We start from the raw sequence: 13,798 nt of genomic DNA, 5'->3' as shown, positions 1-13,798 counted from the left end.
CATCCATAGACTGAAGGAACACCAGACCTCAGTTAGTAAACAGGACTCCAAATCAGCCATTGCCGACCACATCAGAGACCACCCAAACCACTCCATCAACTGGAACAACTTCAAAATGTTAGAAAAGAACCAATCAGACTACAAAATCCGCAAGCTACTAGAGGCACTCCACATCCTGTCGTTTGAACCGGCGATCAACAGAGATGAGGGCTACCAAATCCCACTCGTATATCATCACTTGACAAAATAATTCTGTACTTCAATCCACTTTGTTATAACAACACACTGGCTTCCAATCTCCTATACACTACTTCTTATTAACTTCTGGCTTCCCATCAGCTTTTGTACATCAACCCCATTAATTGTATAAACAACTCATCGTCTTCTCATTCATTGTAACAACAATTCATGTATATCCTCCTACACAAATTCATTACCCTGTACCATTTGCTTGACAACGACATTAGTATCTATGTCGAAACGTCACACTCACTGAATAAAAGAAGTTGTATATCCATAAATCATAGTCCTCAACCTTCACAGAATATAGTTAATACTTCAACTGCCTGTCAGTGATTTTGAAACCATAGCTGCTCTCACGACATCTGTATCTACAGGACCCGTGATGATCCGGGTTAAAAGTGATCTTTAGATACCCATGCTTACAGCAAGAGGAGGTTTGATCGATCCTCCGGGTTCAGGAGGTCAGACTCGTTGATCCAGTTGACACATGTCATTGTATCCCAATTGTTGAGATTGATGTCCATGATGTGCCTGACCACCCGATCCTGACCACGCCGTTGGCTTCCTGAGGATCCGACCCGTGTAGATACAAGTTAGACCTGATCACTGGTTTGTCTGGTCCACACTCAATTGTTTACAGATTGCCGGTCCAGACTTGGGATATTGCCGAGAAAAGTGATAAACAACAAAGTAGCAAATGCTCAAACTTTACTCACACAAAAGACAGCATGTGAAGCCTATTTGTATTTTTCGTTTCCCGTGTGCTGAGAATTTGCATGGCATTGTCATAGTGATTGCTATACGCCTTTGCCATACCGATTCATAGCACCGACTGTTTGGCAGCACATCGTACAGATGTATACCAGCATATGAGCAACATAGGCCACAGACAGGGTTGCCAACTATAGCTCGCAGACACCAATCATCTCTTTAGTTATGTATTCGTGTGCACAGAACGATAACCCTTTCACAGTAATCTGGGGAGTGATTGGCACTATGCACTCGTGTCACGTCCAGTGTTTGCCCTTAACCCAGAAAAGCTGCCGGGTCTAAGGACGCAGAACGATAAAATTGTGTGAGTGTGTCGGCCCTATATTTACCTACAGTATAAGTAATTCCCTGCAAACAAAAATTATCAACCAGCAAAATAAGTTAAAGAGTTTAATTTAATTCCAGTGTCTGACTGCTCTTCGTCTACAACAAAATCATCATCCTCGCCAAGATTAAAGTCTTCATAAAATGGTACTCGTTTCACTAACAGACAGCTACTGATCGAGATAAAAACTAGAAATTACTGAATGTCATTTTCAGAAATATTACGCTCTTAGTTATTGGGGATGAAAAGAACCCGGTGGGTTCCTGTGGTTTTAAGTCGGTTTCGGGACCAAGGAGCGGCGTCAACATCGAGCGCCGATCCCCTCGTCACCGATATTCTCCGCCTGTCGTACAGTGTTGGGCAATGGAAGTATATACACATGGAAACTGGATTTTAAAACTTGAACAGATTTAACCACGTTGTGAAAACGTTTCAAAGGAAATCGAAGAAAACAGCAAACAAAAGGCCCAAATCACGCCTTTCAAACTTGTATCCAATACATCGCCATGAAATATTTATTTTATGTTTCATTCATTTGGGGTGTATACTATCTTTTGTCCATCAGTGTAGTTTATGTGAGTAGACAAAATCGACATTACATTGCACTTCCCTCGATCTCTCCAAATAATGTCAACTCCAAAGCAATTGCAAATAAAACGTTTCTAGAGCTTCTATCGTTTTTCTCCTTTCTTCTCTGACGATATTCGTCACGCCGATGGCCTGGTTTCGATTCCCACAAAGTTACAATTTGTGAAGACGCTTTCTAGAGTCCGCCGCCGTAGCATTGCTTATTATTGCTAAACGCTCAGTGGTTAAAGCGTTCGATCGTCACGCTATGTTCTCTACTATTCCATATGGATGACGTTATTTGTAGATAACTATGCATGTATGTAGGATCATTTTTCGGAGAGGTGCTTACATGAGGTCGCCTGAGTTGCTCTAAATGTTTGATCAAAGGTGAAGAGACTGTCCCTGATAATGATCGGCGTTTTCTTCAACAACATATATATAGGATTCGTTAGTTCCACTGAGGTTTTTAGTCTCGAAGAGTGAGTGAGTGTAATTTTACGCCGCACTTAGCAATATTCCGGCTATTGCATTGGAGGTCGGCATCACGGAATATTTACACAGTTTTAGCACTATTGCTGGAACATGACAGCAATGGACACCAGATTTGGATTTCACACATCGTATTCATTATAACTGCGCGGTATTATCGGTATACCGGTATATATTGCAATACGCTTTTCAAATGATACGTGTTGCTTAATTTTACTTAAAAAACATCTGAGAACCAGTATTTGGGTAAAGAACATGTGTGAAGTATTTGTAATGACTTTTATGGTTTAAACTAAAGTCTTCCCAGACTTTCATTCAAAACATATTATGTATTCCTCTGTTATTCAATGGCAAAACACACGTGCGGAAATAACATAAAGTGTACTTAAAAAATCACTACAGACTCCCTGACTATGCGACCTAATTTTATTATTGCTCTTATCAGAACCATAGCATATATGTTTAGGGACTTATATTGTAGAAAATAGGATCGACATGTACAATTGGTGTCACTCACTGTCAAACACTTTAATTTCAAATCTATCGCAATGCATGTGTACCAGAATTACAATACTGCCAATACAAGTAGTATTCATGTTGTATATTGAACACAATTCATTCGAAACATCCCAAAATTATAAAATTATAAATACTCCTTCCATCCAAAATGGCAGGGAGCAGACAATATGGATCTCCATGACAACAGATAAGTATGTTACGGTTTCATCTGATGAATAATGACTGAAAATACACGTATATTTGCCATGAGCAACTGACGTTTGGTCCGACAAAATATGGACCCTATAGTCGTATCAGTACTTCATGCTGAAAAAATTGACCCTTGTATTTCCCAGGAACTATAGTGAGATCCATATATAGGAGACGCATCCCCACCATCACTGATTGGTTCAGCTGCATACATTATCTCCCGGTGATACGACGTCTGACAACGGCTGTGGTCAAAGTGAAGAAGGAGGCGACGGGTATGAGACCAGTGGATCCTTGACTATTTCCTCAAGTTGCAGTTGTTGGAGTTTGTACCACACCAGACGTGTCTACCTGTGATGAAGGGATGCTTGATCGAATGACGTACTCATTGGCATCGCAGCATCCTTCTGATGGCAGTGATGGGTTGTCTGAGAGGCTCCCACTCCCAGCTACAGTTCTGCTGCTTGATCTGTAACACAGTCTTGTTTGACGAATTTACACCCTTTTACTTTCAACATAGTCATTGGTGTTCCTTTGTCTGCCAGGACTTGGACGACTCGCTGACATTCTTCCAGCACTCTACAGCAATACCCGTCTTCTTACAACGAACACAACATGTTTCTTTATATATATCGTCTGTAGGTTTGCCATGGGTATATGTGCGAAGGCTTTCAAAATTTTGACCCATGAATATTCGGGTTAGACAACAGGATCGGATGGTCAGACTCGCTGACTTTGGTCGACATAGGCCATATCTCAACTGCGTAGATCGATGCTTACGCTGTCGATCACTTGACTGCCTGGGCCAGAGTCGATTATTTACTGACCGCTTCCTTATTACAGGAGGAAGCAGGAATATTGATGAATATCGAACTTTCTGCGCATGCGCAAAATGAAATAATTTTGATTGTATCCATATCAGAAAATGTTCACTATGCGTCAGTCAATAAACGTGCATTTATCATTAAATGCGCAATGTGTATGATTAGCCGCTCCACTATCGGAAGCAAGTGACGTTGAAAGAATTTGGTCAAAGTATGAATTCTGATTCTGATTGATTCTGATTCTATATGGCTCCCCACACTATCGCACCTCCACCACCGAATCATGTCGACCAGGCAAACGCATTATTTAAAACGTGGTTGGGGAATCGACTCGCTTGGCACAATGTGGACTATACCCTCCAGCACACGGCACATGAATAAATAAACGAGGAATTTACTACACAGCAGTCACAGGATCTTTTACACAATCAGTCAGTATCAGTACGGGTTGCAAATGATTCTTGCAACATGGGTACAGCAATCAGTTTTCAGAGCTACATAAAGATCAAATTATAGATTCGTTGCATATTTATCACACCGTAATACAATAGTTCAATATAACACACGGTGCTCACAACGTAATGTCATATTTAGTGTAACCGACACAGTTTCTTTAACAGTCACAAAACAGCGTAGTGTTCATCAGCAATAAATAAATAATCCGTAACAGAAACATATGAGAAGATGCCACGTTCAAAAACCTGAAGGAACTGCCAAGGGTCGTGACATGTAGTTAAGGTATATTTACAATAGATTAAGGTTAACATGGAACAGCAGTGTTAAAGATTTGTCAAAGAAGAAGAAAAGCGTTTCTTACCTGAGTAAACTTACCTGACCGCCACCGCATGAATTGTGACTGTCATCCGTATTATGTACCTAGTCCATTTACTGATAAAACTTACGATAACGTTGTTATTGTGGACTTGGTATTATGTCATTTAGTTTGACCAAAGCATCGATGGCCAGTTGTGAGTATGACGCAGAGGTACATGGTGCATGGTGGATACGAACTTTCGATCCAGATAAATGCAATGCACCTTGGTTCTATTAGCTTTAGAGATAGTGGTCAAGGATTGTGTTCGATGCTCGTTATCAATATGACCTTTGGCATTTGTAAGGTATTGGGATGTACGTGGTTACTAGCCTGAGGTATTTCCAACTTTAAATAACATTTACCGTCATGAAATATTTGTTAAGCTTTTATATTTACCTCCATGTTAATAAACGCATGTTCAGTTCACAACACGCTGTCTTCCATCTCGGCGTTGACGAATTAAGAAATAGTGTTTCATTTCTGAACCAAACGTGCGGCTTTATTTGCTTTGCTCCAAACCGTACGTGGTCACTGTTTCTGTGTATTAGGGTAGGATCTTTACATTTACATGTCTTTCTAAAACTGTTTCAATTCATACCCCAGTGGGTTCCCTAGCATCATTATAGATTGTGTGTTTCATATGTAAGGGTTGGGTATTTTACCCCAGTCCCTTGTACGGGTAACCCAATGTCATGTCCACTGGTAGTTATATGGCTGCAATATTGCTAAGTGTAACAGCAATCTATAAATCGATTGTGGACCAGACAATCCAGTGACATCATGAGCATCGGTCTCCGCAGCTGCGATACGATATCAGGTATCAACCAACTTAGCGAACCTGACCACCCGATCCCATTTGTTGGGGTTGCTGAAGACCAGTTCCAAACCGGATCTTCACTGGTTTCTGTAAAGAGGTTGTTCCATAATTTTCAGTTTTGGGGTATTTTTCTTGGGAACAAGTATTCTACGTGTACAAACCTGTGATGTGTCAGGGGGAAATTCAGGGAGAATAAACAGACCCTAACATAACCCAGATTTTCAGAGGTGAGCTGTACACAGTAAACTGCATGCGGTTACTGTGTACAGTTTTGTTTTCATCTGATAACCATTCGTATAAAATAACCAACTGATTCAGATCGGATGACAGTCTTATCATATATTTATTAATAGTGATGATTGTTGCTTAGATAAACGTTCACTGATATGGTGAGATTATTCCTCTCATACGTGATAACAGGTTGAATGAAGTGGGTGAGAGTATGTGGTCATTGGCACAGGCATCACACCCTGCTTGCCTGTATTGGTAGATCCAAGGCATTCCCACATTGGCATTGTCCTGAAAATTATATATATGAAATGACCTTTAATCCTCTCGTGAAAACGGCGACAAACGAACTGTACAACAACCTCCTTCCACCCCCCACCCCCACCACCACCACCACCACCCCACCCCAGACCGATAAAACGTTGTGGGTCCTGGCCGGATATTGTTGGCCCGAAAGTTTAGCTACAATATAAGTGAATACTAATAAAGTTTTAGAGTTTAATTTAACTCTATCTAGTGACTGACTACAGTCGCCACTTACACCAAAAATAAACATCCATGTCAAGATCCAAATCTTCTGAAAAGTCTGTAATCTAAACTGCTTCCTCGACTTGCATGCAGACAACAGCATGTTAAAAACTAGAAATTACTGAATGACATTTTCTGAAAAATAATGCTCCAAGTCATTTGGGGTGATAAAGCTGTCGTCCATAGGAACTGCAGAAAACAAAAGCTGTGGGGCCGAGTGGTTTTTAGTTGACTTTGGGCCTAAGGAAAGACATTAATTTCCTGCCATGTGCGAGGCCAGTTATGAATCTTCATCCCGGCTCACAGGAACTCCTGTAGTTCTGTAAAGCATACGCCCGGCCACTGTGTGAGGTACTTCGACCAGGACTTGGGACAATGGAGAAGGCCCGGGTTCAGTTCCCCACATAGGTACTGTGTGTGAAGCTCATATCTGGTGTCCTCCGGCGTGATATTACTGGAATGTTGCTGAAAGCGGTGTAAAATGAACTCGATCACTCATTCGGCCATGCTTTCGTTCTCTGTGCGAAGTGCTCATTATGTCGGAAAGCGTGCGTTAAATCACCAAATCACCATCATCATCACCATCATCATCACCATCATCATCACCATCATCATCATCACCATCATCACAATCATCATCACCATCATCAGCAACACCATCATCATCATCATCATCATCACCATCATCATCATCATCATGAACTGTATCGTGCACCAGGTGTCGCAGATGGCCGTGAACATCATCAACTGATTATTACCTGCTAAATTACAGGATGTAAAGCGTTATGAGTTTGTGCCACAACGTTCTCTGCCTTGTCTTGTAGAAAACCAGTGTGCGAAATAGTTTTCAAATTTTGCTAGCCAGTCGATCTAGCTATGGCTGAAAGTTGCAAGCCCACAAAACAATTCGCTAGCCCGACATCTGAACGCAGAAACAAAACAAAATGTTACAAAAAAGTTGAAACACTATCAAAAACAAATGAGAAAACACATGTCTGAAATATTTTCTTTCTGCTCAAATTTGTCATCATTAAGCTGATGTTCTGATGAACATTTTCATCAGACCATAATCTAGTATAATTTAAAAGTGTATGATAAGTTACCAAGTCGGAGAAAGTGGCTGGTCCGACTGGATATTTAACAACCACGGGCTACGGGGCAGTGGCTGTCTTGCACAGTGCATGGTCCCAGCTTCAAAAATGCCAACAGCAAGCGTTCCTGGTGTCTGGTGTATCTAAATACGTTTCAATGAGTTAAAAACAATATCAGAACAACTTTCAGATTTGTTTCAATTTTACTTTTTGTCAGTGAAACGCACAACAACACACCGGGACGTATCTCTTGTCATGTTCGCTGGCTTGGGTGATGAATCGATCTCAACATACATACGATCGTGATGTCAGTCACAGGATTGTATGTGGTCCAGCCTCTAACAGATGCAGACCATCTCCGTCGTGGCGATGGATTAACGCGCTGACCGCGTCGGTAAAAAAACAACAAGAAGTAGGAGCGTACGATTATAACTGGTTTCAGAATGAAATTTCAATAAAGTATATTTGTGACGGGACATGGGTGACGTACAGTAACAGGTGAGCATATATAAACAAATCAATCCAGTTCAATCCGTAAAACGTACGTGTCTGGCTGATCAGGATTTTCACATAACTTAAACAACTGCATATAGATCGAATCTGAATCATTGATAATGACGTGGTGAGCTGATTTTCACAGCTGCGATTCTGCTGACGCATCGGGTATTTTTCAGCTGAAGTTAAACAAACTTACGCCTGACCGACATTACATCAGTAACATGGGGGAGGATGGTTAAAGTGGATGTTCAATTTATTTCCGTGTGAAAGATATGAACTTGTACATATACTTGCTACGGTTTCCGAAGAAGCACACTAAGTCCATATGTTAAAAACATCAATATATCTCCCTATGCATAACACGTTGTGTGTGGAAGTACCATTCTTTTTCACCGTCTCCCCTACTCGGGAAATGGGCCTGGTCGGTTCTATAAATACATTGGGGGCAACACACATGTCAACACCTAGATCGTGAGTCCTTACGAGAAGAAATGGCAGCAGAAAGGAAACGACTGAAAGAAGACAAACTCAGAAGTAAAAACTGGAAAAGGTGGGGGGCGTACTTGTCCGAAAGGCAATGGAGCACAGTCAGAGAAGATTACTCCGAGGATGGCAACTGGTAAGAATGATTTCTATGCTTTCACCAGTCGTCCGAGGAACAAGATCGTCCCGAGTTTTTCGTGCAGTGCTGCCCCCGAGGCCTCGTGGCGTACCGTTTGTTTTGACAGGTTCACGTGCATACTTCCGACCGCACGCGCAGCGTCAGGTGAGCAAACGACAGTGTTGCTGATATGGCGCTTGACGAAACACGACTAAATGCCCGGACATCAGGTTTTCGAATCTGTATACAAATAAACACGTGTTTATTGCCCCCTGTAACCTTTAGACACGTAGGATGCATATATATGATGCTTATTTGTATTAAGCAAGTGCTGACCATGTTCGGAAGTTTCCAGCTGCGGCTTGGACATTGCGTAACCAATACCTAAGCCAACAATTAAAGTGTCCTGTGCACATGAATGCAGGTGAAAATGAAATTCATTGACTCAAACAATCAGCTGGTTTCTGGCTTATCTGTAAGTGAGGTGATGCATTATGATTCTAGAAAATTTGAAGATTTATAGACAGCAATTAACTGTTGTGCATAGCACATATGGTGGAAAAACAAAATAATTGCTTTATTCCTGCAGACACTGTTACCCCATCAAGGATGTGTTAAATATTGCTGATGTAACCTTAAAGGTCACATGCAACCAAAAAATCAAACATAATTAAAACACATTTATCACTTATTCATGACATATAAAAATACATTGCCGCTTTAAAAAAACAAATAATCAACATTATAAGCGTACAATCACGATTCAAAAGTGCAATATTTTGTACTTGGGCTTACTTCCCCCGAAACGAAGCCCTCGGGAGACCGAACCCAGTCATAGCGGGTGGATATGCACTCAAGTGTAACGACGGCTTCCGATTGGCTGTTTCATTTGCTGATATGCTAAGGGTTCATTGTGTCTACAGAAAGATGATCTGTTTGATGGGCATAGCCAGTCACAAGAAAGTAAGATTCTGTATGGATAACAACTTCTTTTTGTGTACTTGATGTGTCGTTTCAGTATGGATTCATATACTGTTGTCAAACAAAATCATGTACACTAAAAGAAGTCATTATCCATGAAGAATGTATATAGAGATGTTGGGTTTGGAAAATACATGTTCTCTGAATTTGTGCTCGATCCAATCAAAAATCATGTCAGTAGAGATGGTAAACTACTGCGTGGCTGGAATCTGTCATTCGTCCAAGTACAAAGCAGGACTTGAAACTGACAAGAATTTGCACTAGTTTCCGTCAGATCCAGTCATCCGAAAAAAATTAATGTAGTATGTTTGGAACCCACAGACATAAAAACATGTCATGTGTATCACACGTGCCTAATTACATAATGTGGCAGACACGGGACTCGGGTGCACGAGTCATAAATCAACTTATTTTCTTATGTCGTATAGTCTAATAAGTGTTAAGTTCAAATTGCACGTGGTCAATGATCGAAGTTGTGTATTGCATATTGTCTTTAGCAGACAGGCAGGCAGACATATAGGTGTGAATAAACCAGACACTGAGCTTTCTCTGTGACAGAGACTGCTTACCACAATCAACAAGGTCTTTTTTACGTAACGAGTAGATTATTTACTTGTTTGTATACACAACCAAGATTAGACTACTGCTCACAACCTCAGACGCTGGGCATGCATACTGTTTCAAGCTCCGCGAACCTATTCACTGCGCATGCGTCACGGGCGCAGCGCAGCACAGCTGTTGCAACCAGTTTTCCCCCCAGCGCTGGGGGGAATTTAGTGAAACGTTTGAACTCCGATTTCGCGGGCTTTTTTTTCATCGCGTTTATTCCAACTTTATAGGTTGAATTGGCATTTTTTATGATTTGTTTCTCTAAATGCATACCGTAAGGTACCAGAATCTGCAAAGTTTTGTTTTACGTTGCATGTGACTTTTAAGTATTAACTGGCTCACTCAAGGATGTATTCCAAGACAACATAATAAATGCCGGAACGTAATTAGTTATTGGGCTACTGAACATTAAAATATGAAATCTTTCACACAAATCTAGCTTGATATACCTCCAGTTTAGAAATGGTCTTCAGCTACCCTTGCTTGTCATAAGATCTAGGCGACTAATGGGATCAGGTGGTCAGGATCACTGGCTTACTTGGTTGATATATGTCATTGTATCCCAATTACATAGATGGATAATGTCAGAGACCATATTATACTGGTACGCATGTCTCTGATTATGTTGATCACTGGATTGTCAGGTCCAGACTGGATTACCAACTGGCCGTCATCATAAGAGTTGGAATATTGCTGAATCAGCATTAACAAATGAACATAGCTGTGAATTAAAACTTAATGTTGCATCAACTTTACTTCAGCCACATTTAGCAATGCTATATTTGAGGGGAATTTTTTATATTTATCTATAGCACTAGACCACTGGTATATTTATTTCCTTTAGCTCTAAATGAGAGCTACCTGGCTCTGGACATATATGAATATATGAAGTCGTAAGACTCTGCATGGATTCACCTGACCTGACCTGGCCTGACCCAATTTTTCCTGGCAGTCATCCTAAAGCTGTCTGATTCATGAAGCAAATACACTCTCCTTATTTTTCTGGGACAGCCACTACCATTATTGTGTCAGCAGCATTGTAGAGATTTTGTAGTACATGAGCCCTTCCCCGCAAAGAGAGCAACAATTGCCAACACATGTGTACAAGAACTCGGGCGCCATTCCTGGTGCACTGGTAACCTAGAATTTAAGATATGTCAGGGTTACCTGTAGTGTTAATGGATGCCGAGGGTCCAATAATAATTGATAGTAGGGGGGAGTGATGATGATTTCTATAGAGAAGCATGTGCAAGAAAAAATGTCAGTGACCACCACCCCCCACCCCAAATTTATGTACTAATAAAGTGACCTACCCTGTATAATGTACAAGATCAATGAAACACACCAGCCCCCTCCCCTATAGCTACATCATTGTACACAAATGAAATTGATGACCCCCACCCTCCCCTGCACGAAAATGGGTGACCCCATTAAAATCCAAATAAACGCTTAATTGTGAATGGCCACTTCTGTTTATATTAGATCACCAGTTTCAGATGGAATGCCTTTATTTTCTGGTGTTTCCCGCACTAAGATGATATACAATTATTGTCAGGGTTGAATTTTGGTGGTTCAAAGGTTATACACAAAAGATCATGAAAACAACATAAACAGATTTCCATGATTGAAGGTCCTTGTTTAACCTTAACCATATCACCTGTTATGAGTAAGCTCTATTGTTGACAATAAACAGTAATCTCTCAGTCAGCTCTCAACATCTTAGCAACGTAGGCATTTTAGTTCATGCTTTGCATGAATATGCCTAAGACAAATTTTTAATTGAATACAAAGTATAATCTGTGAATGCTGTGAATCATGACAGTTATGTAAAAATATAGTTCTTGTGTGTATATGGTGTGCGTGTGTGAATGAGATGGTGTTATAGCACTAGCTAACTGAGATACCATGCCACAGTTAAGTGTAAATACACCACTCAGACACATTTTACTGACTGACCCGACCAGTCCTTCTTGTACCCATTTATGCCAAGTAGCAGACAGGGACCAACAAGAACCATATTTTAACATCTTTTGGGATGAAGGAGCCTGGGATCAAACTTCCACTCTTGGGCAGATGCTAACCACTACACCACTAAGGCAATACCCATGTCAGCTGTGTGTAGAATGTTTAACCTGCCCTTGTCCCAAACATTGCTCCAAGTATCAATTCAGATTTTTTTAAACTATGTGTCACTCACTCACTAATAATACGTACACCGTCATTCATTGTTAATTAGCTCCAGACATGATCAGTGGAATCGCTCACTAACAATACTTGCACCATCATTCATGATTTGCTTGCACTAGACATGTAAATTTGAAACCAACACAATGTCACCCTCTTAAACATTGATTATTAAGCTTGAAACAGCAGTTTTGACATAGAGACGATAACACTCTATCCAAAGCAGATACATTACATGATGACACTTGCAGCTGTTCCCCACTCCAGGAACATGCATGCAGAACAAGTTATAGGACGGGAAGGCATTATTGTGTTCATAGAAAGTGCCGTGGGAACTTGGAAAGGTTACAAGGCAGATTACTCAAGGAAAAAACAATCAATCTAATTTGTTGTCATATCTTTAAGGAAAGAGTTGAATCATTAATTATTTATCGCCATAATTATGAGACAAAGAATCTGACAACATAATTCCTTTTTTATCTTTTCTACTGTTGTAAGAGGCTTTTAAATGGTGCATCACACCACACTTCTCTGCATAGCACAAGTTAACATATAATGTATTCCCCCCTTAATTATGTAAAAAGTTTGAATGAATTAATGCAACATTGCAACAGGTACAATGTTTCGCCGTAGGTTTTAACCCAGTGTTGCTTTCATTCATTCAAACTTTTTAATGAAATATTATAATTGTGGAATAAATTACATGGTGGGTTCACTGAGGGGTGACAGTATTTTTGAGAAAAATGCATTATGAGTGAGTGAGTGTAGTTTTATGCAGCACTGGCAATATTTGTGTCGATGGTCTGTAAATAATCAAGTATTGACCAGGCCATCCTGTGTTCAATAGCATGAGCATTGATCTGTGCAATTGAGAACCGACGACATGTCAACCAAGTCAGCGAGTCTGACCACGTGCATAATCCTGTTAGTCGCCTTTGACTCGCATCATGTATTCTTAGAGGTGTGTCGTGTGACATGGTGCCTTGAACATGGGGAGTGTGGGTGGACGAAATTTTGTAATTTCACAACTGCTTCTGTAAACACTGACAACCTGTGACTGTAGCAAAGTTTGGAATTTAGTCCCTCTTACGTAAGGACCACAAAGTGTGAAACATGAAGGATGCAGATGGTTTGATTACTTTGGCGGTGACATAACATGCATCCTCTTGATGCATCTTCAGTCAGTTCTTTTAGTAGCATGGCAGTGCATGCTTTTTCCTCGCTTGGTTTTTGGTACATATAATCCTTTGCCTACCAGCACAAACATCCCCCAGAGTGGTTCATTTGTAAGATCTGTGCCAGTCATTCCTCTGTCACTGTAATCTGATAACCTGTTAAAAACTCACAAGATTTTCTAAAAGGGGCAGTAGGGGTAGTGCCCTGCCCCCCACCCCAATGGTAATTCATCATATAAGATTAAGTACAGTTTTAAAAACTCAAAAGGGATCAATAATTTAGGTACATTGCAACTGGTTCGTTATATGCATAAAATTTGTGTGTTTGTTATGAGGATATAA

The 13,798-nt window shown here is 40.6% G+C and overlaps 1 protein-coding gene across 2 annotated transcripts in view; it reads left to right on the top strand.

Moving 5' to 3' along the window:
* The first annotated feature begins 8,371 nt into the window (after positions 1 to 8,371).
* The window catches only part of LOC137297213 (uncharacterized), a 29,190-nt gene continuing 23,763 nt past the window's right edge, over positions 8,372 to 13,798 (top strand). The window contains exon 1 of one of the 2 annotated variants that reach the window (XM_067829229.1): positions 8,372 to 8,525. In XM_067829229.1, the coding sequence (XP_067685330.1) occupies positions 8,398 to 8,525 (128 nt within the window). In that variant the 5' untranslated portion in view covers positions 8,372 to 8,397. The remainder of the gene's footprint in view (positions 8,526 to 13,798) is intronic. The other variant, XM_067829234.1, reaches the window with a different exon arrangement.

This window comes from Haliotis asinina, chromosome 1, assembly GCF_037392515.1.
Source record: "Haliotis asinina isolate JCU_RB_2024 chromosome 1, JCU_Hal_asi_v2, whole genome shotgun sequence".
NCBI lineage: Eukaryota > Metazoa > Mollusca > Gastropoda > Lepetellida > Haliotidae > Haliotis > Haliotis asinina.
This window is presented reverse-complemented; position numbering and strand designations above follow the sequence as displayed.